This window comes from Paraphaeosphaeria sporulosa (genome assembly GCF_001642045.1).
Source record: "Paraphaeosphaeria sporulosa strain AP3s5-JAC2a unplaced genomic scaffold CC84scaffold_13, whole genome shotgun sequence".
Classification (NCBI taxonomy): Eukaryota; Fungi; Ascomycota; class Dothideomycetes; order Pleosporales; family Didymosphaeriaceae; genus Paraphaeosphaeria; species Paraphaeosphaeria sporulosa.
Genome location: NW_017253372.1, coordinates 232,272 through 252,910, shown reverse-complemented (window position 1 = coordinate 252,910; position 20,639 = coordinate 232,272). Strand labels below are relative to the sequence as shown.

The 20,639-nt window shown below is 53.8% G+C and overlaps 5 protein-coding genes across 5 annotated transcripts; 2 read left to right on the top strand and 3 right to left on the bottom strand.

Annotated features, from left to right (window-relative positions):
• Positions 1–1,314: 1,314 nt before the first annotated feature.
• CC84DRAFT_350733 (uncharacterized protein) lies at positions 1,315–2,115 on the bottom strand. Its single transcript, XM_018185872.1, has one exon. It carries the CDS (start codon positions 1,913–1,915, stop codon positions 1,352–1,354), a length of 564 nt encoding a protein of 187 aa, XP_018030321.1. The 5' UTR covers positions 1,916–2,115; the 3' UTR covers positions 1,315–1,351.
• A 936-nt stretch (positions 2,116–3,051) lies between these two features.
• On the bottom strand, positions 3,052–4,084 carry CC84DRAFT_1180794 (uncharacterized protein; the record flags this gene model as incomplete). Its single annotated transcript, XM_018180508.1, has 3 exons — positions 3,052–3,078; positions 3,131–3,877; positions 3,926–4,084. The coding sequence occupies 3 exons, from the start codon at positions 4,082–4,084 to the stop codon at positions 3,052–3,054; spliced, it is 933 nt and encodes a 310-aa protein (XP_018030320.1).
• Positions 4,085–4,891: 807 nt separating this feature from the next.
• Positions 4,892–7,186, bottom strand: CC84DRAFT_1222292 (uncharacterized protein; the record flags this gene model as incomplete). Its single annotated transcript, XM_018183350.1, has 4 exons — positions 4,892–6,743; positions 6,799–6,910; positions 6,960–7,119; positions 7,178–7,186. 4 exons carry the CDS (start codon positions 7,184–7,186, stop codon positions 4,892–4,894), a joined length of 2,133 nt encoding a protein of 710 aa, XP_018030319.1.
• Positions 7,187–8,145: 959 nt separating this feature from the next.
• Positions 8,146–11,776, top strand: CC84DRAFT_1231291 (ARM repeat-containing protein; the record flags this gene model as incomplete). The annotated part of the gene is made up of 3 exons (XM_018183721.1): positions 8,146–8,191; positions 8,262–10,566; positions 10,741–11,776. The coding sequence occupies 3 exons, from the start codon at positions 8,146–8,148 to the stop codon at positions 11,624–11,626; spliced, it is 3,237 nt and encodes a 1,078-aa protein (XP_018030318.1). The 3' UTR covers positions 11,627–11,776.
• Positions 11,777–12,393: 617 nt separating this feature from the next.
• Positions 12,394–16,497, top strand: CC84DRAFT_350672 (multidrug efflux transporter AcrB transmembrane domain-containing protein). The gene is made up of 2 exons (XM_018185871.1): positions 12,394–16,076; positions 16,136–16,497. Exons 1-2 carry the CDS (start codon positions 12,483–12,485, stop codon positions 16,343–16,345), a joined length of 3,804 nt encoding a protein of 1,267 aa, XP_018030317.1. The 5' UTR covers positions 12,394–12,482; the 3' UTR covers positions 16,346–16,497.
• Positions 16,498–20,639: the final 4,142 nt, after the last annotated feature.

Genomic DNA, 20,639 nt, shown 5'->3' with positions numbered 1-20,639 from the left:
GTTACCATTCCGTTGTCGACTGGCGTCGCTTTGAACGCAACAACCCCATTCGCGACCGGGACTGGCGCTTCGGTCACACCATCTGCCTCGTTGAATGGTACGGAAGGCTGCCCCACACCAACCGCCGTAGTTGTCCCTCACACAGTTGTCATCACCACGGTCTCATATGAGACTTTGCTCGTCGGGCCTTCCACGTGCGCTCCTACCGCCTCAGCAGGTCTCCTTGGAACAGGGTTCCTTGGACTCAATGCTACTCTCACTACCGGTACTGGAACAGCTGCCGCGTCGGCAACCTCTCCGGTTGTCACTGCGCGCTCATACCGCCGCACAGGCGACGTAGCCACCCCACAGCAGATCGATCAGGCTTGTGCGGATAACGATAACATAGTCATCAATCCCGACTTCTCATTCGAGGCTGCCAATACCGCGTTCGGCTGGACCACCAAGGCTGACAACCCCACCGTCATCTTCGAAACCCAGAACTCTGGGACCGCTCAGTTCGCACGCGTCCTAGCTGCCGCCACAAACCAGGCAATGACGATCAGCCAGCCACTGACGCTATGCCCTGGCAAAGAGTACAGATTGAGCAGCACCAACAGGCAGGGCAATCTCATGTCTAAGTGCCAGGCGGCCTACTATATTGGCAACGACTTTGTATATGCAGCAAGTCCGCAGGAGACATTCACGAGGAGACAAGAGTTCTTCACTGCGGGAATCACGCCGGCAGACGTCAGCCAGGACTTGAGGGTCGTGGTGACATGCAACGGCGAGGCGGGCATCCCAGCTGGGACCGATAATGATGGGTACATGAACCTGGATATTGATGATGTGGGTGTGCAGATGGTATAAAGTATTGTATCAATGGGAGATGGGAGGATAGGATAGGATAAGACAGGAATGGATAGGAAGGTGAAAAAGGCGGAACTGAGAAACTTAGAGGAGGATTGACGTCGTTACGTTTCCCCAGCATCATTAGCATTTTCCATAGTCAATCATACTACGCTTGCATGTCTTTCTGGCGTAGGCGCAATTTGATATCGTTATGCACTATTTAGATTCGCCGGGGTTTTTTGTGCAAATGGTCTTTTCTTGCATCGATCCTCTCTTATGCAAGAACGCAAGGATGTACAACAATCTCTCATCTCCTGGGCCGGGGCTACGTACAGCTTTTTTACGGGGTTGCGCTTGGAAGCGACTTCATGTTTAATGGCAGACCTGTCCGTTGCGCTCTCGCTGACCTTCTAACCACACGATATTCCAGGAACCTCATTGCCAACGGGAACGGGATCAAAAACTATTCAATGTGCAATCGTTGCACTTTAATATTAAGGGAATTGGAGTTATCTCCAACCTAAAGCGAAGGCGGGAAGCTCGGCTGTGTAAGATCGTCATGCAAAGAGGTCAGTAACGCCACGAAACTCTGACAGTGTCCTTCGCTTACGAATGATGTTGCACTGACGAGACTTCCCACCAACTCTTCGAGCACACTGTCCATCAGACAAGTGAAATCCTCCTTGCACGGCAGGGTCTTCTGCATTTTCATATCGAATTCCAGCATACGCGCGGGGCAACAGAAAGGCGCGATGCGAAAACACTCCTCCTGCCTCGTCAAACCCACATATTTGCCCTGCTTCCCCAAAGCGAAGAGTAGCGGCGCCAGCAGCGGCGTGAAATACTTGAACTTCTCGAAAAAGCAATGGTAGAAGACCATGTGGATGTGGGACCCCTCGGCACCGGGCAGCTTGCGCAGGCACTCAAGAGTGCGGACCTGGGTCTGGAAGTACTCGTCCAGGCGCTCGGTATAAGAGTTCTCGTCGTCGTGCTTGTGATCATCCATCAATCCACCCCACAGAGAGATGCGGAGATAGCGCGACGACAAAGGGGGAATCTCACTGTCAAAGACATGGTACTCCATGACCGCCGCCACGAGGCTCGCATCCGGGAGCTGAAACACGGCGCTCGCATAGAACGTCTCGATGAGCACACGGGAAATCGATGTCCTCGTAATACCGGCGGAGAAGAGTGGCTCGATCCCAGATGCGAAGCGCGGTAGATTGCACACCTGGCGCTCGACGAAGGCGTCCGTGTCGGACTTTTAGAAGAGGGAGCAGCGGGCTCGTCCCCATGTGCCGGGGTTCTTCCGTGTTTGAACGGGCTTTCGAGGACTCGGGCGATATAATCTTTGTCGATGATCTCGTTGTAGACCTACAATGAGGGTTAACCAAGTGCTGCAACAATTCAAACACCACAAGGGAATCCATATTTACTTATCATGTCCCGCAAATCTCGAGGCAGTCAGTGCCAGAGCTCCTCGCAAGAACACGCCACTTCTCGAAGGCCCTGACAAGCATGCAGTTTTGCTGAAACGTCTTGTTCTTTGTCAACAGCGCGAGGACCCCGCCTCATCGCTTGAATTTCGTTGTAAGACCCTGGACCTCATCACGTAGTTGTTTATTGTAAGTGTCCATGGCGAGTGTGCGAAGCGTCGGAGGGCGCTGACGGGTCGTTGCTGGGCGGGCGGATCTTCTATGGTTATGGGACACTGCGAACACCGCGACGACGTGATCTGAGCAAATTAAATGACCTATACTTGAGAGAGTGACTAAGAGAATTCGGGGCAGTGAACGCGTGACGTCATTAGCATTCGGGTCAAATCCCTTTTACACCTGTTTCGCATTCCTAGAGGTTGCTCCTCACCGTAACCGCAAACAAAATTAAGCTGCTATTGAATCCAATACGGCTGATAACAGTTTTCCCGCTCGTGAGTTCTCGTGAGACATTATGCTGTGGGAAAGAACTAAGATATATAGCCTATCCAATACCTCGAGCCTTAAGCTACATGATGAAACCACCGCTCGGATTTTTGTGCCCCATAGCCTTCCATGTTCCTGAAATTTACAAATGCTGCTGCTCTGAGTTCCAGTTCGTGCTCACGAGGTCCACATAAAGTATACCCAGACGTCTGCCCCGTAATGCTCGCAAAATAGAGGAAGGTACTCTAATTAGACCATCGCCGAACTCACTTTGCAATCATGTTATACTTTCATCGGACTATTCCGAGGGCTTTTCTAAGTCAATCTGGATTGATCAGTCCTTGCTCTCTGGCGCGAGGTTGCATGGAAGCACTTACATAGCCGTTCACATTCGCCACCATGTCTAGATATTGTTGAAGAGTATTACTCAACAGCCATGTAATGTCACAGATACGAGCTGCATGGTTGAGGCCAGCAGATGATCTCCAAATCACCTTGAAGACCTTGTTCTGACCCATGAGGTCGTAAAAAAGTGAACCCAGTTGCTTGAGCATCGACTTCGTTCTCGCCAAGTCGAGATTGAATTGCAGCTCGACCAGGACATGTTGATTCGCTGAAAATAGACGAAGCTTTTCGATCCCCTCGACTTGCTTCGAGTTGGCCATAGAGCCATCAATGTTTATGTGCAGACGGCGGAGATATGATTTACACGGCTGGCTGTGTACACCGTAGGTTCCGCTCTTCATAAAGGTTTCGATATATCTGGGGTGCCTGATCTGGAAAGTACAAGCGGTGTACATTGCTTCGGCTAGTTCCGAACAGAACTTCTCGTGAATCGCAGAAGATGAGAGTAGATCTTCGATTCCAGTCGCCTTCAAAGTTGGGGCTAGATAGGCATCCCACGCAACAAGAATCGTGTGCTTGCCACCGACGATCTCTCCGTACACCATATCTCTGAGCTCGCGCGGAAGGGAGGCGATGATGGCTTTGCAGAATTGATGCGTCCATTTCTCGTGCGCTCGACGAATGTAAGAATCGCATCTGAATCCGCCGGTCACTGGGCAAGCCTCCCGTCGTTTTGCGGCGTTCACGAGGTGCTCCCGAAACGTGTCCATGGCTGCGCACTGTATAATCAGCACATGTAGTAGATCTCACGTCGGTGCAAAGCTTACCGCGAGTTTGCGCAGTGGCGAACCCGCAAGAAAGTGCAGCACTGAGCGCGACGTTCCACTTGGAGGTAGTATTGTGAGGGTTGTGTTGGGCAAGTGTGGAAAGTTTTGTGACTGGAGACGGGCGTTTGCACCTTCCGTCTTCTGTAAGCAATCCCTCATGACGCAGGTGAAGGTAAACACAGTTCTGCATTAGGAAAGAATAAACAGATTCTCGGGCGGGGCCTTTTAAATTCTTAGTTCATGTCTTCTTAGAGCGCGCCTGACATGGAAAGAGCACTGACTATTACGATGCTGAGATCCTAGCAGTTTTGTCTAAGAACCCGGAGCTGATTTGAATCTGCGTGTCAATTCCTCGAGCAGACACAGTACCGTAGTAGCCAGCACTCACAAACACAAGTACCGTACTCAAAGGTACTATTTTTCTTGGATGTCATCAATTACAATACATACTCTGACAAAGCTCCTCAGCATCGCACCCATCAACCCTGTAACGCAGAAAAACACAAGCCCGAGGTGATGTCCCCTTCCCGCCGCCAAACCTCGTAGCCCAACAACGCTCACCACACCCACGCCAGCCATATACATATGCTGTGTAAGTCTAAACAGGAAAGACGGCCCTTCCGCAGCCGCCGCGACCGCCAGGAAGAACAGAGAAGCGCAAGCAGTATTACAGACACGACCAGCGCCAATCGCCAGTCCACCCGCCTACACCAGTACAACTCGCCGGAAAGGAAACACACCCTGCGCCCGCTATGACGATAGAAGAGAAACCGAACCGTCAATTGATCAAAGAACAAAAGTGGATTTGGAAAGCGCTATCAACCGGGGCGTGGTACAGGTCCCCAACGCGGCTGTCGACTTTGCGTTAACGGCCAGACTGGCACCAACGTCAGCTGCGGGAAATAAAGGGAAGGGTATCAGAGAAGACGACTCGAGGGTATAGGAAGCGGGGCCAAAGTGCAGTGCCTATGACTCGCCTCCGGTTGATGCTGGTGCACCTTCACCCTGTCCGCCCCTGTTGAAACCACCCCGTCCGCGGCCACGTCCACGTTGACCACCGCGGTCGCCCCGGTCACCGCCACGGTAAGAACCGCCGCGACCACGGCCTCCACGGCCTCCCTCGCTGTCGGATGCACCACCACCGCTGCGGTATCCTCCTTGAGCGCCGCCACGGCTGCTACCTTGCCAGGTACCGGCACCATAGTTACGCTGACCAGTAGGCTCACGGTAGACCTTGACACTCGGCTTGTCAGGGCCCTTGTTGTTCCTGATATCGGCAGGGATGCGGTTGAGGGCACCGAACATGTCCGGCGTGGTGGCGAAGTGTGCGACAAAGAAGTGCTTAATCTTCTCTATCTTCTCGACTTTCGCCTTGTCTTCTTCAGCAAGTAGGCTCTTGGCCTCGTCCTCATCCTTGACATACTGGATGAAGAGAGCCTTGCTGTCCTTGCGTTCTTGCTGCTCACGCGGCTCACGAGGTTCCCTAGGGGCCGGGGACGCGGTCTTCTCCGGAGCAGCGGTTCCGTTTGGCTTCACCTCGCTGGGAATGGCCTTCTCAGCGGCGGCATTTGCAGGTGCGTTGGAGCCGCTCGGCTGTGGTGTAGCGGGCTTGATGGGCTCCTTAGGTGTCACAGCTGCGGGAGAGGGACCAGTTCGAGCGGGCTGAGCAGGTTTGATGTTCTGCTGCTGTTGCGGGACAGGCGGAGTCGCGCCCTGGCGAGCTTGAGGGGCGGATGGAGGGGCAGACGTACGCGCCTGGGCCGGGGGTGCAGGGCTGGGAGCAGCGGCGGGAGCGGTGGCAGTAGACGGTGCAGCAGCGGCGACTTGGCCACCTTGTGCCTGCGGAACTGGCTTGGTACCACGATGGGCAAAGTTGAAACCCTGCGCCCTCATCTCTGTTCCAATGCGGCCGTTATCAACGTCCAGAACCAACCATCCATAGGCAGCGTCCGCGAGATTGAAGTTCCACATGTTCTTGAATGCGCTCTCGTCAATGACACCGCTCTGGGGACCAGGGGCCGGGCCACCGAAGGGGTTGCCACCGTTGGCGACAGTGGGCATCTTGCCAACGATGTCAAGAGCCAGTTGCAGCAGACGCTGTTGAGCTTCGCTGTCGGCAACTGCGGGCTCGACCTCCGACTTGACCGTGTCCCATACATCGTTGAAAGAAGTCTTTGAGGCGGCGAGCTTGCCACGGTAGTGGTCGAGGGTGGGATTGACACTGAACTCGTTGTAAGAGCTGCCGTACCGGAAGTGCAAACCAGCGGATATCGAGAAGTCGGCTTTGAGTGTCACGGAGAGCTGATTCAGTAGTCCTTCACGGGCTGGCGAGGCATGCGTGACGAATATGCGGGTCTCGGTCGGGTCGTAAACGCGGTTCGCCGTGTCCACTAGCTCGCCCATCTGCAGCAAAGTTGTCCACATGGTTCCTTGTCCACCCGCAATAGTCGTCCTGCCTTCTCCGTTGTCGAACAGCTTGTGCATGACCACAGCGCCACCGAGCCCGAGCAGACGGAGCTTGACACCGCCCACATCGAGCAATCGCGAATGTGCCTCATCTATGATGTGAAGATTGTCGACCTTGTACTCGCCGGACCGCAGCTTCTCCAGCACCTGGACATCCTCGCAGGCTCCCCATACCGTGTATACAGGCACATTCAGTGTGTATTGCTTGTTGAGGAAAAGAGGCAGCTCTGAAAGCGGAAGGTGTTCCCGCTGGAAGCGCTCTTTGATCGAGGGTTGGGGTGGTGCGGAGGCGATGGAGCGCTTGACGGCATCGCTTAGGAGGGGTGAGTACTGAGCCACGTGCTTCAGCGTCCTGGCATCTGTTAGCATTCTCGTTCCAGCGCACTGTGCGGTAGCGTTATACGCACTTCTCGGCAATGCGATCGAGCGACTTGTCGTCATAGAAACCGAAGTCACCAGTGTGGATGATGTAGTTTGCCCGCGCGTCTGCAGCGAGCTGGTTGAGCGACTGAAGGTTGCCTGTATCAGTCAGCACTCGGCCTGGCGATGAGGAGATTGTATAGCGCACCTCGCACGTCTGCCACACACAGAACTCTAGCGCTGCCTTGCTGTATCACACGGCCCTGGTTGGGGAGCAGCGGAACTGCTCCAGGCACGGGGCCTGAGGGCGCGGCGCCATTGGGGAGGTAGTTGTTGCCGGGGTATGGACGCGGCTGGTTGGGAGCTTGCTGGGGCACGTCAGTAGCTGTTGTATGCGATGATAAAGGCACGAGGGCAGCGGCGTACCGAAGCCATAGAGACGGAGTGTGGGTTCGCGGAGGCGCCAGGCAGAAGTGCTGCAGCGTCGGAAACGGGGCGGGGCGGAATAGGAGGTCGTAGAAGAGGCGCAGAGCGAGGGAGATGCGAGTCGCCTGGCGAGTTTGGTGGGAGGTGCGGTGGGCGGTGTTGTTCGAGGTCGGTCGTCCCTTCTGTTTTTGAAAACTGGAAGCTACGGCCAGCACACTAGCGCCCTTTCCAGTTGTGGGCCTATCAGCGTCCCTGCCCTATGTACCTCGCTTTCCTCCTCTGCGAGCCGTCACCGCGCACCTTTATTTCTGCTTCCTCTGCCTCAAATCGCGAGACTCCATCTCGTGTCATTGATCATGGCCTCTTGTTCATCATTGTCGTCTGACTGGGACCGCTCCCGCAGACCTGGCTCTCCTCGCGTGCAATCGTCACGAACGAACACCATCCTGACCCTATTGGATGCCTAGCATCTCATCCGAACACCACCGAAGAAGCACCAACGAGGAAAGCCTACTTTTCCCACCACGAAGCCTCTGCCAATGCGTTGAGACAGGGCTCAAGATCGCTTGAATGTGCAGAATGCATATATACCCTCGCTGCCAGATATGACTTGCAGAGATTTCATAGGGCCACGGTACGTTCGATACTTTTATGCCATTGCCACGTCTCGTCGACAGCCGTTCTCGCAGCAGAAACGCTGTGCAAGCCCAGTCCTAGTCCTACTTCATTCTACACGTGTAGGCGTATTAGAGCACTGAGAGTCGCGCCAATCGCTGCCGTCTCCTCGGCGACTTCGCCCCGCCGGCCCCGCTGGTGAACCCTGCGTTTCCCGCTCCAACTTTTTTTTGAGTGCGGGCAAAATCCCACTTGCCAAAACACACACTTCTTCTCTCCTCTCACAAACACCATCCCACCTCTCCCCTGCTAATTCTCTCCGGGCAGCTTGTGCTATTATCCGCAAAGCAGCCATGGACGAGCAGCAGTTCGTCGGCCTTCTTGAGGCGCTTTTGCAGCGTATGTTGTCACCCCCGCCAGCCTTCTGCTACGCGAATCTGTGTGGTGTAAATAATACTGACTTCTCCAGCTGACACTGAGGGTGTCAAGTCTGCCACTGCGACGCTTAATAAGCAGTACTATACTTCGCCTGCATCCCTCAACGCCCTTCTCCAGATCATCTGCAACCACCCGAAGCCTGAGCTCCGCCAGTTGGCCGCTGTCGAGGCCCGCAAGTTGGTAACGAAGCACTGGGCGGGCCTCCCCGCCGATCAAAAGGCATCTCTACGGAATCAAATCTGCCAGTTCACACTAAATGAGGAAATGACCCTCACCAGGCACTCTGCTGCCCGTGTCATCGCCGCCATTGCGACGCAGGACTTTGAGGACGGCGAGTGGGGGGATTTGCCGGCCTTCCTACACCAGGCCGCCACAAGCACAAACGCAAGGCACAGAGAAGTTGGCACATATATCATCTGGACCACCCTCGAGACCGTCGGTGATGCTTTCCCTGGAAAGAAGGTCGATTTGTACAACCTCTTCAGCTCGACCATTAAGGACCCTGAGAGCGCCGAAGTGCGGGTGAACACAATGTTGGCTTTGAGCAGACTGGCTATGCTCCTTGAACCGGATGAAGAACCCAAAGAGCTTGCCATGTTCCAGGACTCTATCCCCGGCATGGTTACTGTCCTGCAAGCCACCGTGCAGGAAGGCGACGAAGATCATGCTCTTCAGGCGTTCGAAGTGTTCCAGACCCTCCTTGGTTGTGAATCTGCTCTTCTTCAGAAGCACTTTGCCGACCTAGTCAAGTTCATGATTGAGCTTGCCGCCAACAAAGAGGTTGATGACGACTACCGATCGCAGGCTCTTGCTTTCCTGATGCAGTGCGTCAGGTATCGCAAGCTGAAGGTTCAAGGCTTGAGGATTGGCGAGGAGCTCACTCTGAAAGCTCTGCAGATTGTGACAGAGCTGGGCGACCTTGCCAGTGAGGATGAGGACGTTACTCCTGCCCGCTCTGCTCTCGGTCTCCTTGACATCCTTGCCTCCAGTCTGCCTCCTAGCCAGGTTGTCATTCCTCTCCTCAAGGCTCTCGGAGGATACTTCTCTTCTCAGGACCCAGACTACCGTCAAGCCGGTGTCCTCGCTCTCGGCATGTGCGTTGAAGGCGCGCCCGACTTCATTGCTACGCAACTCCACGAGATTCTGCCTGCAGTGCTGCATTTGCTCGAGGACCCTGATCTCAAGGTCCGCGGTGCCGCCTTGAACGGTGTGGCTCGTCTGGCCGACGATCTTGCCGAAGACGTTGGCAAGGAGCACGCTACCCTCATTCCTGCCATGATTAAGAACTACGATCTGGCGGTCAACAACCTGAACGATGAGCGCAGCTTGCAAATTGTTCGTGGCAGCTGCCATGCCATCGACTCCTTGATTGAGGGCCTTGACCCAGAGGATGCTGCCAAGTACGTCTCTGAGCTGGTGCCTCGTTTCAGCAAGCTTTTTCACCACGAAGACTTGAAGACCAAGGTTGCAGCTATCGGTGCAGTTGGGTCCATTGCCTCTGCCTCCGAGGAGGCCTTTCTCCCCTTCTTCGAGCAGACCATGAACGCGCTCTCTCAATATGTCACCATCAAGGACAGTCAAGAGGAACTTGAACTCCGCGGTGTTGTCTGCGATTCTCTTGGCAAGATCGCCTCCGCGGTTGGCGCCCAGCCGTTCGAACCGTACGTTATGCCCTTGATGCAGGCGTCTGAAGAAGCTCTGCACCTAGACCATCCTCGCCTCCGTGAGACCAGCTACATCCTATGGTCCACCATGGCTAAAGTCTACGAGGAAGGCTTCGAGAAGTTCCTCGCTGGTGCCGTCAAGGGCCTCAAGGAGTGTCTTGAGCAGGACGAAGATGCCGAGCTTGTTGAGCTCGGAGAGCAGGCCAAAGATCTGATTGGCACCGAGGTCGTCATTGAGGGCCGCAAGGTCAAGGTTGCTGCTGCTACTGACGATGACGATGACTTTGATGACCTTAATGAGGCTGCCATGGATGCGGATGACGATTGGGACGACATTGCTGGCGTCAGTGCTGTTGCCATGGAGAAGGAGATTGCAGCTGAAGTGCTTGGTGATATCATATCTCACACCAAGCGCGCATTTATGCCTTACCTCCAGGACACCATCGAGAAGCTTCTTGAGCTTGTCGACCACAACTATGAGGGTATCCGCAAGGCTGCTCTTGGCACTCTATGGCGCACATACGCCACTCTTTTCCAGCTCGCCGAGACTGAGGGTATGGCGAAATGGCAGCCCGGCCTTCCTCCCCAGGTTGACCCACCTGCCGATATCAAGAAGCTAGGCAATCTTGTGATGACCGCCACCATGGCTGTTTGGCAAGACGAGATGGACCGGTACGTAAATAACATTCCTTCCTTTCCGCGCTCAAAGATGATCCATCTTCGTTATCCCAGCTCACTCTGATGCACTTGTTGCAATTGAGGCGAACGCGAATCTACTCCTGAGAGCCTTCCATCTAGTTTTATAAGTCAAGTAAACTATGGAAACCGCAGCTGACCATGTTGCAGTGGAACCGTCACAGACATTAACCGCGATGTTGGCTCTACTCTCAAGCTTTGTGGTCCTTCGATGCTCATGTCTGAGAAGGGCACCGTTGTCCCTGAGATGGTGCAGCAGCTTTTGGCTATCATCACCAAACGCCACCCGTGCCAGCAAGATCTGGGTGATGACGAAGAAGGCGACGTTCTGGACGAATCTTCGGAGTACGACTGGCTTGTCATCGAGACGGCCATGGAGGTTGTCACGTGCCTTTCCGTAGCCCTCGGGCCCGCTTTTGGCGAGCTGTGGAAGGCTTTCGAGAAACCCATTGTAAAGTACGCCAGCAGCCAAGAGCACATTGAGAGAAGCGCAGCTGTCGGTACCATTGCAGAGTGCGTTGGCAATATGGGCGAGGCTTGCACGCCCTACACCACCAACCTTCTTAAGCTCCTTGTGCACCGCCTGTCGGACGAGGACCCGGAGACCAAGTCCAACGCTGTGTATGGTATCGGCCTGCTTTGCGAGAAGACCACCAGCGACGCCGAGATTCTTAGCTCGCTGCCCACGATCTTCAGCAAGCTTGAGCCGCTGCTCGATGCTCAGGACCAGGCACGCCTGCTTGATAACACGGCAGGATGTGTCAGCCGTTTCATCTCTAAGCATCCCGACAAGATGCCCATTGCCGAAGTGCTTCCCCGTCTCATCCAGCTTCTGCCCTTGAGGGAGGATTACGAGGAAAACAAGCCCATCTTCAGCATGATCGTGAAGCTCTACCAGGCCAATGAGCCCACGATCCAGCAGGCTACGCCGACGCTTATGCCAATCTTCGAGAAGGTGCTCAGCCCACCTGAGGACCAGTTGGAGGACGAGACTCGGGCCCAACTCGTTGAGCTCGTCAAGTACCTCCAGAAGTAAGGGAAATGTATGCAAGGAATTGTGATGTTGAATACCCGGCTTTGGGCCATGATGAGCGATGACTGTAATGAGTGGCAGGGATAGATAGCGGCGAAAGCCATGCGATGACACAAAAGCGACTACCTGAATGAAATTGATGTTACATGGAGCGTCTTGAAGCGTCTGAATCAAGTGGTGGAGGAGTGACATGACTGCGAAGGATGAAGGATGCGCAATGCATCGTACCAAATGCTCGGTGGTTAGTGGGGTCCGACTGCTAACAACCAAGTGCTCTTTGAGTCTCCTGGTCGCGCACGCTGGCGATACAAGACAAGGTCAAATATATAGCCTCATTTGGTACCCTGAGCCAGTGTAGGAGTGTTTGAAGTTTCGATTGGCAGGCCAGGCGCATATTCGACGCGAGAGCAGGTGTTCTCGTGCGTGACGTCGATCATGCGGGTCTTCGCTCCGCGACGGTGCCTGGCAGGTGGCCTCGGCGTACCGCGCACCGACTCACAGTGACGACACGAGGAACAACACCACACTGCTCCGCATCTCTTCTCCACAACACCCGCCCACTCCACAAGCGCGGAGCTGCTGACCCCACGGGCTATTCTTTCTATCGCTTCTACACAGGCTATCATCCGCCTCGTTCTTCGTGCCCACCAAACACCGCATCCCTCTCAGAGACTTAGCTAGTAGCTTGTAGCTTGCGCACCTCGGCTGCCTACTGCACGCATTCACGTCCACGACTTGCGCTACACCACACGCCGCACACTCGCTATCGCCGATCTGATCGAGTTTCTCATTCCATCTGCTCGCCGTATCGTTCAACCCTTCCCTCGTTGAAGCGCCTGGTGGCGCAGTCGGCCATACGATGAAGCAGAGCTCGAGGGGAGGGCTGGGCAGGATGCCAGCAGGGCTGCTGTCCATCTTGGTAGGCTCTGCGCTCGCCGGCCCGGATCTCACCACCAAACACGAGAAGGGCCGTTGCGCGATAAGAGGACACTGCGGGAAACAGGGCTTCTTCGGCTCCGACCTACCTTGTCCAGATAACGGATTGGCGACGAAGCCAGAAGCCGAGATCAGAAAGAAGTTGGTCGACATATGTGGAGACAAGTGGTCAGATACAGATGTGTGCTGTAACGAGGAACAGCTAGATGCACTCAGCAGCAATCTCGGCCGTGCCTCAGGCATCATAAATTCATGTCCGGCATGCAAGGAAAACTTCTTCAACTTGTTCTGCACCTTCACGTGCTCCCCCGACCAGTCGCTGTTCATAAACGTTACGAAAACCGAACCAAAAAGCGACAAATATCTCGTTACTGAGCTGGACCACCTCGTCTCCAATGAGTACGGATCAGGCTTCTACGACAGTTGCAAAGACGTCAAGTTTGGGGCAACGAATGGCAAAGCCATGGACTTCATCGGCGGCGGGGCTAAGAACTACACTGAGTTTCTAAAGTTTCTGGGAGACAAAAAGCTCCTGGGGAGTCCATTCCAGATCAACTTCCCTCGCCCGGACGAGAGCAAATTCCCCAACATGGCTCCGCAGACCAAGGACGCACACCCGTGCAACTCCACCGACCCAAAGTATCGATGCGCATGCTTAGATTGTGGCGGTTCCTGCGCGGAACTGTCCGAGGTTACGGAAGCCAAACAATGTTATGTCGGCCTCCTACCTTGCATGTCATTTGCTGTCATCATCGTCTACTCTGTCTTCCTTGGCCTGCTCTGCCTCGCTGTCACCGGACATGTGGCGTACCAGAGTCACTCGAAGAACAAGAGTGAACGCCTACGTTTGCTTCAAGATCTCGAGCCTAGCGATGATGAGGATGAGGGCGATATCGTGCACAACGTGGGAATGCTTGACCGCCCTACGAAACACTACTTTGTGAACACATGGTGCGACCGCATGTTTAGCAGGCTGGGATACGTCTGCGCGCGCTTCCCTGCCATTACCATCATCACCAGTGTGCTTGTTGTTGGGTTAATGAGCTTGGGCTGGATAAGATTCTCGGTTGAGACTGACCCTGTTCGTCTGTGGGTATCTCCGGACTCTGCTGCTGCGCAAGAGAAGGTTTTCTTCGATGAGAAGTTCGGACCCTTCTATCGTGCTGAGCAAGCTTTTCTGGTCAATGAAACTGGAGGCCCTGTGCTGAGTTACGATACCCTTGCCTGGTGGTTTGACGTGGAAGGCCGCGTTCAACGAAGCTGGCCTTTCGAAGAAGTCTGTTTTAAGCCGATCAATGACGCCTGTGTGGTTCAGTCAGTGACTGGCTACTGGCAGGGCGATTTCGGCATGGTATCGCCGCGCTCATGGCAGGACGATCTGAAGGACTGCGTCGATAATCCGTCGTCGTGTTTGCCCACCTTCCAACAGCCCCTGGATCCTCACCTCTTGTTTGGTGGTGTCAACAAAAGTGTGCTCGATGCCTCGGCAATCGTGGTCACTTGGGTCGTCAACAACTACCCCGAGGGTACTGATGAGCTTCAGCGGGCAATGGACTGGGAAGAAGGGCTCAAGAATCTACTGCTTGCTGTGCAGGGCGAAGCCAAGGACCGAGGCTTGCGACTGAGCTTCAACGCCGAGATAAGTCTTGAGCAAGAGCTAAACAAGAGCACGAACACAGACGCGAAGATTGTGGTCGTGAGCTATATCATCATGTTCCTGTATGCTTCACTCGCTCTTGGATCGACAACACTCACCGTTCGCTCGATATTGCGCAATCCGGCCAACGCCCTGGTCCAGTCCAAGTTCATGCTCGGTATTGTCGGCATCATCATCGTCTTGATGTCGGTTTCCGCTTCCGTTGGCCTGTTCTCCGCCGCTGGAATCAAAGTCACTCTCATCATTGCAGAGGTGATTCCTTTCCTAGTCCTCGCTGTTGGTGTTGACAACATTTTCCTTATCGTACACGAGTTCGAGCGCGTCAACATCAGTCATCCTGAAGGCTCCGTCCCTGAACGTGTTTCTAGGGCATTGGGTCGTATGGGCCCTTCCATTCTGCTGTCCGCTACCACTGAGACAGTAGCATTCTCCCTTGGTTGCGCGGTCGGCATGCCTGCTGTGCGCAACTTTGCAGCCTACGCCGCCGGCGCTGTCTTCATCAACGCCATCCTCCAAGTGACGATGTTCGTTGCCGTTCTAGCCCTGAACCAGCACCGGGTGGAGAACAATCGCGCAGACTGCTTCCCATGCCTGCGTGTGGGGCGAGCTGACGCCAGTTACCTCAACGGAGGTATGGGCCATGGTGCTGGTGAAGAAGGGGGGCTGCAACGCTTCATTCGACGAACATACGCGCCAGCTCTTCTCGGGAAGAAAACCAAGGTGGCTATCATTACTGTATTTCTCGGTATCTCCACACTTGCCCTAGCCCTATTTCCAAACGTTCAACTTGGACTTGACCAGCGTCTTGCGATCCCGTCCGACTCTTACCTCATCCCCTATTTCAACGATCTCTATGACTATTTCGATGCCGGTCCGCCTGTTTACTTTGTTACAAAAGAGCTCAACGATACCCAGCGCGAGGCACAGAAGGAGCTCTGCGGACGCTTCTCCACCTGCCACCAAGAGAGTCTTGCGAACATCATCGAGGCTGAGCGCAAACGGCCCGAGGTTTCCTTCCTCGCTGCATCTGCAGCTAATTGGCTAGATGACTTCTTCTTGTGGCTTAACCCGGAAAACTCCAACTGCTGTGTCAACGACGATGGGAAGCCATGTTTCGAGGATCGAGAACCACCTTGGAATATGACACTATATGGTATGCCCCAAGGCAAGGAGTTTATCGACTATTTGGACCGCTGGATCCAGGCCCCGACAACCGAGGACTGTCCCCTCGGAGGCGCTGCTGCGTATTCTAACGCTCTCATCATCGACAAGAAGCATCTCACTATTCCAGCATCGCACTTCCGCACTTCACATACTCCCCTCCATTCACAGGAAGACTTCATCAATTCCTACAAAGCTGCCCGACGGGTTGCAAAGGAAATCGAAAAAGACGTCCAGACAGAGGTGTTCCCTTACTCGAAGCACTACATCTTCTTCGACCAGTACCTGTCTATCGTGCGTTTGGCCGGTGCACTACTCGGTTCAGCACTAGCAGCTACGCTTGTAGTGACCACGATACTTCTCGGCTCCTTACGTACCGCATTTGTTGTTACACTCGTAGTCGCCATGACGGTGTCCGCGATTATTGGGTCCATGGCCGTCATGGGCGTCTCGCTCAACGCCTTGTCTCTCGTTAACTTGATCATATGTGTGGGCATCAGTGTCGAGTTCACGGCGCATATTGCCAGAGCTTTCACTTTCCCGAGCCGTGCCACTATGGAGCGCGCGCCTAGGCACAGGTTCCGCGGGAAGGACGCTCGTGCTTGGACCGCTATGGTCAACGTTGCTTCATCTGTCATCTCAGGTATCACGATCACGAAAATTTTAGGCGTAGGCGTGTTAGCATGGACACGATCCAAGGTAAGCTTCCATATCATTCTTAACATCCTATCCTAACATCCTATCCTAACACAATCCAGATCTTCGACGTATACTATTTCCGCGTCTGGGTCGCCCTCGTCTTCTGGGCCTCGACCCACGCGCTCATTCTCCTCCCCGTACTCCTCTCTCTCTTCGGCGGCACAGGCTACGTCGACCCTGAGAGCGAAGGCGGCCTCGAGCAGGACCTGCGCAACCGCCAGTACCCGTCGCTGCTGGGCGACGACGACGATTATCTTAGCGACGAGTAGTGATCCGCTGGAGGCTAAAGATCCAGGCGAGGGCCCCAGCGAGCCACGGGCGATGCACGTACTGCTCCAAAGCGAGTCCAGAGAGGGTATAGAAGTGATAGTTATGACTACCGTGACGGAGGCCTTTGAGGAAGGTGTCGCGGGGTCGCCTGCTAAACCCATCCACCGTTGGAGTGATGCCTTCTTTATGCTGCTCTCGTATGATCGTGGTCTTAGGCCGAGGCGAACGATGCGGTTTGGGTTTTTTTGAGGTCCAAACGCATGAAGTGGCGCGCGGTTCGGAATGGAGTACTAGCGATAGGCATTAATGCGTGCATGTATACGTATATGGGAATTGAGCAATTGTCTTGTGAATCCGAATTCTGTGTTCTGTGAATTGCGAGAATGTCGAAGTGGTAGGGTGATGGGAGCTCGCCGTACCAAGAGAATAGTGGGCTTGGGGGATTCGCGGTGTATGTGGTAGACTATGCACTATGCGATCTCGTGGTGTCCTGAACAAGCTTAATGGCGACGGTGCATACGCTTCTGGAGTCGTGAACGTGAGAAGGATGGGTTCACTTTATACTATATGCTTGATCTAATTACACAGATGGGCGACAAGGCGAAGGTAAGCGCGCTTGTTACTAATGACTATGGAAAGTGTTCCGGGATTACCAATATCAACCTGCAAGCAGTAGTCTTCTTGCGTATCGGAGGCATTGTGCGTGTTGTTAATCTTTGTGTTTGACTTAGCATTGAGTTTGCGGGATGTATCTAGTTGATGTTGGTACGAAGACAGCCAGACCGATCCGCTTTTGATCCGATCGCAGTTCACCTCGCGCGTGCTTTCGCGAGTGCTTTCGCGAGTATGTCAACTGCAGCGTTGTGCACTAAGAATTTGTTGTCCGAGGCCAGCTCTGACACTGAATACTTGCTCATAATGAGATTGACAAGCAGTATCTCTGGATAACATGACTATTGTCGCACTGTAGAGCGCACATACCACATACACTACGAAAATAGTACGCGGCTGCGGCCTTCTTTGGAAGGCGCGCTCGAACGCTCCGTGTCACGTGGGCCTTCCTTTCACCTCGAGCGCCAAGCGCTCCTGCCCCATCCCTCGCACACGCTTCGTGAATTTATACCACATGGATCTTGCAGCACACCTCAAACTACTTGCACGCACGACTTTGGACCTTGCAGTAAACTGCGCCGACATCAGGCAAGGTTTGTCTCTTGCCACACCCGCAGAGCCCGTCTCACGCGCTCGCACGTTCACCCGCGGCAAGCACCCGACAAGGTCGAGTCCGCGCCTCAAAGTGATAAGGGCCACACTCGGCGATAGTTTGCACCACCCGCACCCGCGCTCACGACCGCACCTAACCAGTGATCGCGACCAACCCTCCGACGCACGCGGGCGTTACTTCTAAGTTCTGACGCCTGCCGCATCTACACACTCACACCCGTAATTTGTTAACGGTAGACGCTCAGTCTCTGGATATATCAACTAAGCACCTCGTCACCATGTCCGAACCCGTTCGTTTTCGGGTTCCGGAACCCACTATCGACCCAGTCACCTATTCACAAGGCAACTGGCTTTTATTGTACTATTTCGTTCTTTTATGTATCGCCTGGATCGTCTTTTGCAAAGGCAAGCAGATGTTGTGCTCCAGGGCCGCTTCCAAGAAAGTTTTCAAGGATATAGAGGGGCGCCTAATGAAGCACATCGACTTGAGAGAGCAACGCAGGAGGATGCTGCATCTCCAGTCGACCCTTGATGCGGTTGAAGAAATGTCCGAGAAACTCTGCAGACGCATCGGAGATCTTGAGGGCCACCGTCGCGCTACCCAGAAGACATGCGCCAACGTCGAGAAGCGGCTGAGAGACCAGTCATCCGACAACCGCAAGAATCTGATCACTTTCAAGAAGGATATTCGGGGACAGTTCCAAGCAAAGCTTACTCGAGAGGTCGACATGATCAAACGTTTTAGTCAAATTGCCACAAAGGAGCAAGTCAAGAAAGCCTTCGATCTCGCCCAGGACAGCATCAACAAGGTCTTTGAGAAGAACAACGCCAACTTTACGACGAAACTTGAAGAGCAAGAACAGCGCGGCATTGACGCACTTGGCCTCCACAAGTCTCAAAACACGACGGCTCTACAGGACGCCTTGAGGAAGAGCAACACCGACTTCGCAACGAAAATTGATCAGCAAGAGAAGCGAGTAGTGGAAAAGAACAAGTCTCAAACCGCCAAGGCTCTCCAGGAGCGAGATAACCGTGACAAGGAACTGGCCGCGAAGCAGAAGTACGAATTTAAGAGCCAGTTTGTAGAGCAGGAGAAGCGCGCCAGCGACGCACTCGCAGTTCACAAGTCTCACACTACAACAGCTCTGAAGGAGCAAGAGGATCGCCTCAAGGAACAAACTACAAAGCAGAAGTCAGACCTCGAGGCTTTCGTTCAAGAACAAATCAAGAAAGGCATTCAGGACGGGATGGCGAAGCAGAAGTCCAGAATAACCGAATTACAAGAGCAGACCGCGACTGCGCTCCAGGAGCAGAAGAAGGATTTTGAGTTTAAGCTCTTGAAACAGAAGTCAGAGGTCGAAATTTCTCTCAAGGAGAATTCGAAAAACGATCTCCAACACGCACTCGCTAAGCAGAAGTCTGAGTTCTCAGGCCAGCTTGAAAAGCAAGAGACGCGCAACAAGAAGGCGCTCGACGCTCAGGCTTCCAAGATCGATCAGCTTGGCATCACTGTCGGTACCTTGGATGCAAGTAAAGTTACAACTCAAAAGAAGGTTGAGGAGCAGGAACGCCAGGTCCGCGCCCTGGAGGTCGGCTTGAAGGCAGCTCAGAGCGAGTTTCAGAAGGTTTCTTCTCTTGAAACAAAGTTGGCGACCCAAAATAAGGAGATCAAGGTGTCAAATTCAACCAACAGCCAGTTGAAGACCGACGTCGAGAGACTCCAGAATTCCACCGTCATCAAGGAGGAGCTCGAGGAGCAAAAGAAACACCGTTCGGGAATCCAGACAGAGCTTGCGACTATGAAGACCCAGATATCGAACCTGCAGAAGCAGCAAAACGATGCGGTGTCCGAGGCGAAGACAGACCGTGATGAGTTTCAGGAAGAGCTGGACAACGACAAGAAGCAGGCGGCCGAGAAGATTGCCAATCTCACAAAGCAATTTTTGGAGTTCAAGTCGAACTTCCAAGAGCAAGGCACTGGACAGAAGATGAAGACAGACCTTGAAACTCTAGCAAAGGCCCAGGAGGCCATCCAGACTCAAGTTAATGTGAAGATGGAAGACCTAAAGAAGACCATCTTGGCCGACTTCGACGCGAAGATTTCTTCTGTCGACACGAAGATTTCCTTAGTCGAGGCCGATACCAAAGCCGTTAGGCTCGAGCAGTCCGAGGGTGACGCAAAACTCTCTCTCCATATTGAAAACCGTATCAAGGTTGTTCAAAGTCAACTAGATGTTCTGAAAGGCCATCCTCACCCGGAGGCTTCCCACCACAGCACGCCTCAACCAATTTCAAGTCAGCAACGCACGCCTCAGCACTCCGGTTCCCCGCATAACATACATCAGCAGTCCGGGTTCCCGCCAAATATGATCCAACCATTCGTTCCGCAACAAAACCTATACCAACAGTCCGGTTTCCAGCAGAACATGTTCCCACAGCCTATATTTCAGTCTCCACACCCCAGTGTTCAGCATCCACAGTACCGTTACCCACAGTAAATGACCCCACAGGGTGGTTTTCAGTCTCCATGCTCTGGGTGTCCGTCATAGGTGCGACACACAATGCCTGACGAAAATCGTGATAGCCAATAAGATGGTAAGAGATTTTCCGGACCGACACTCCAGCAATAAGACGAAAGGGGCAATCCTCCCTCCCGGCATTTCCCACGGCAAGACCTTCAATGCGTGATTTCTGGGAGGCAAAAAGCCATTCAACATCAGCCCCGTTCACTCTGCTGCTCTCGGATTGAAAGCTTTTGAGCTTCTTTTAAGATCAGAGTATGAAACCACGGTCGAAGTAGGGTCATCACATTGGCAGTGCACACACCAAAGTCTACGGCGCTTGAGCTCCCTAGTAGAGGCCATGCCTCCAAAGCTGCAAAAATGGCGATGTGAGCGGTCGAGCTCCCAGCAAATGTAAGAAACGGCTGGCGTGCATCTCAAAACCTGCTGCGCTTGAGCGCCATAGTTTAGGCTCCGCCTCCTAGGTGCAACATCAGCGATCTGTACGGACGAGTGCACACCACTACTATCTCACGTTTGCTAGGAGCCCGAAACATATCTCATTACA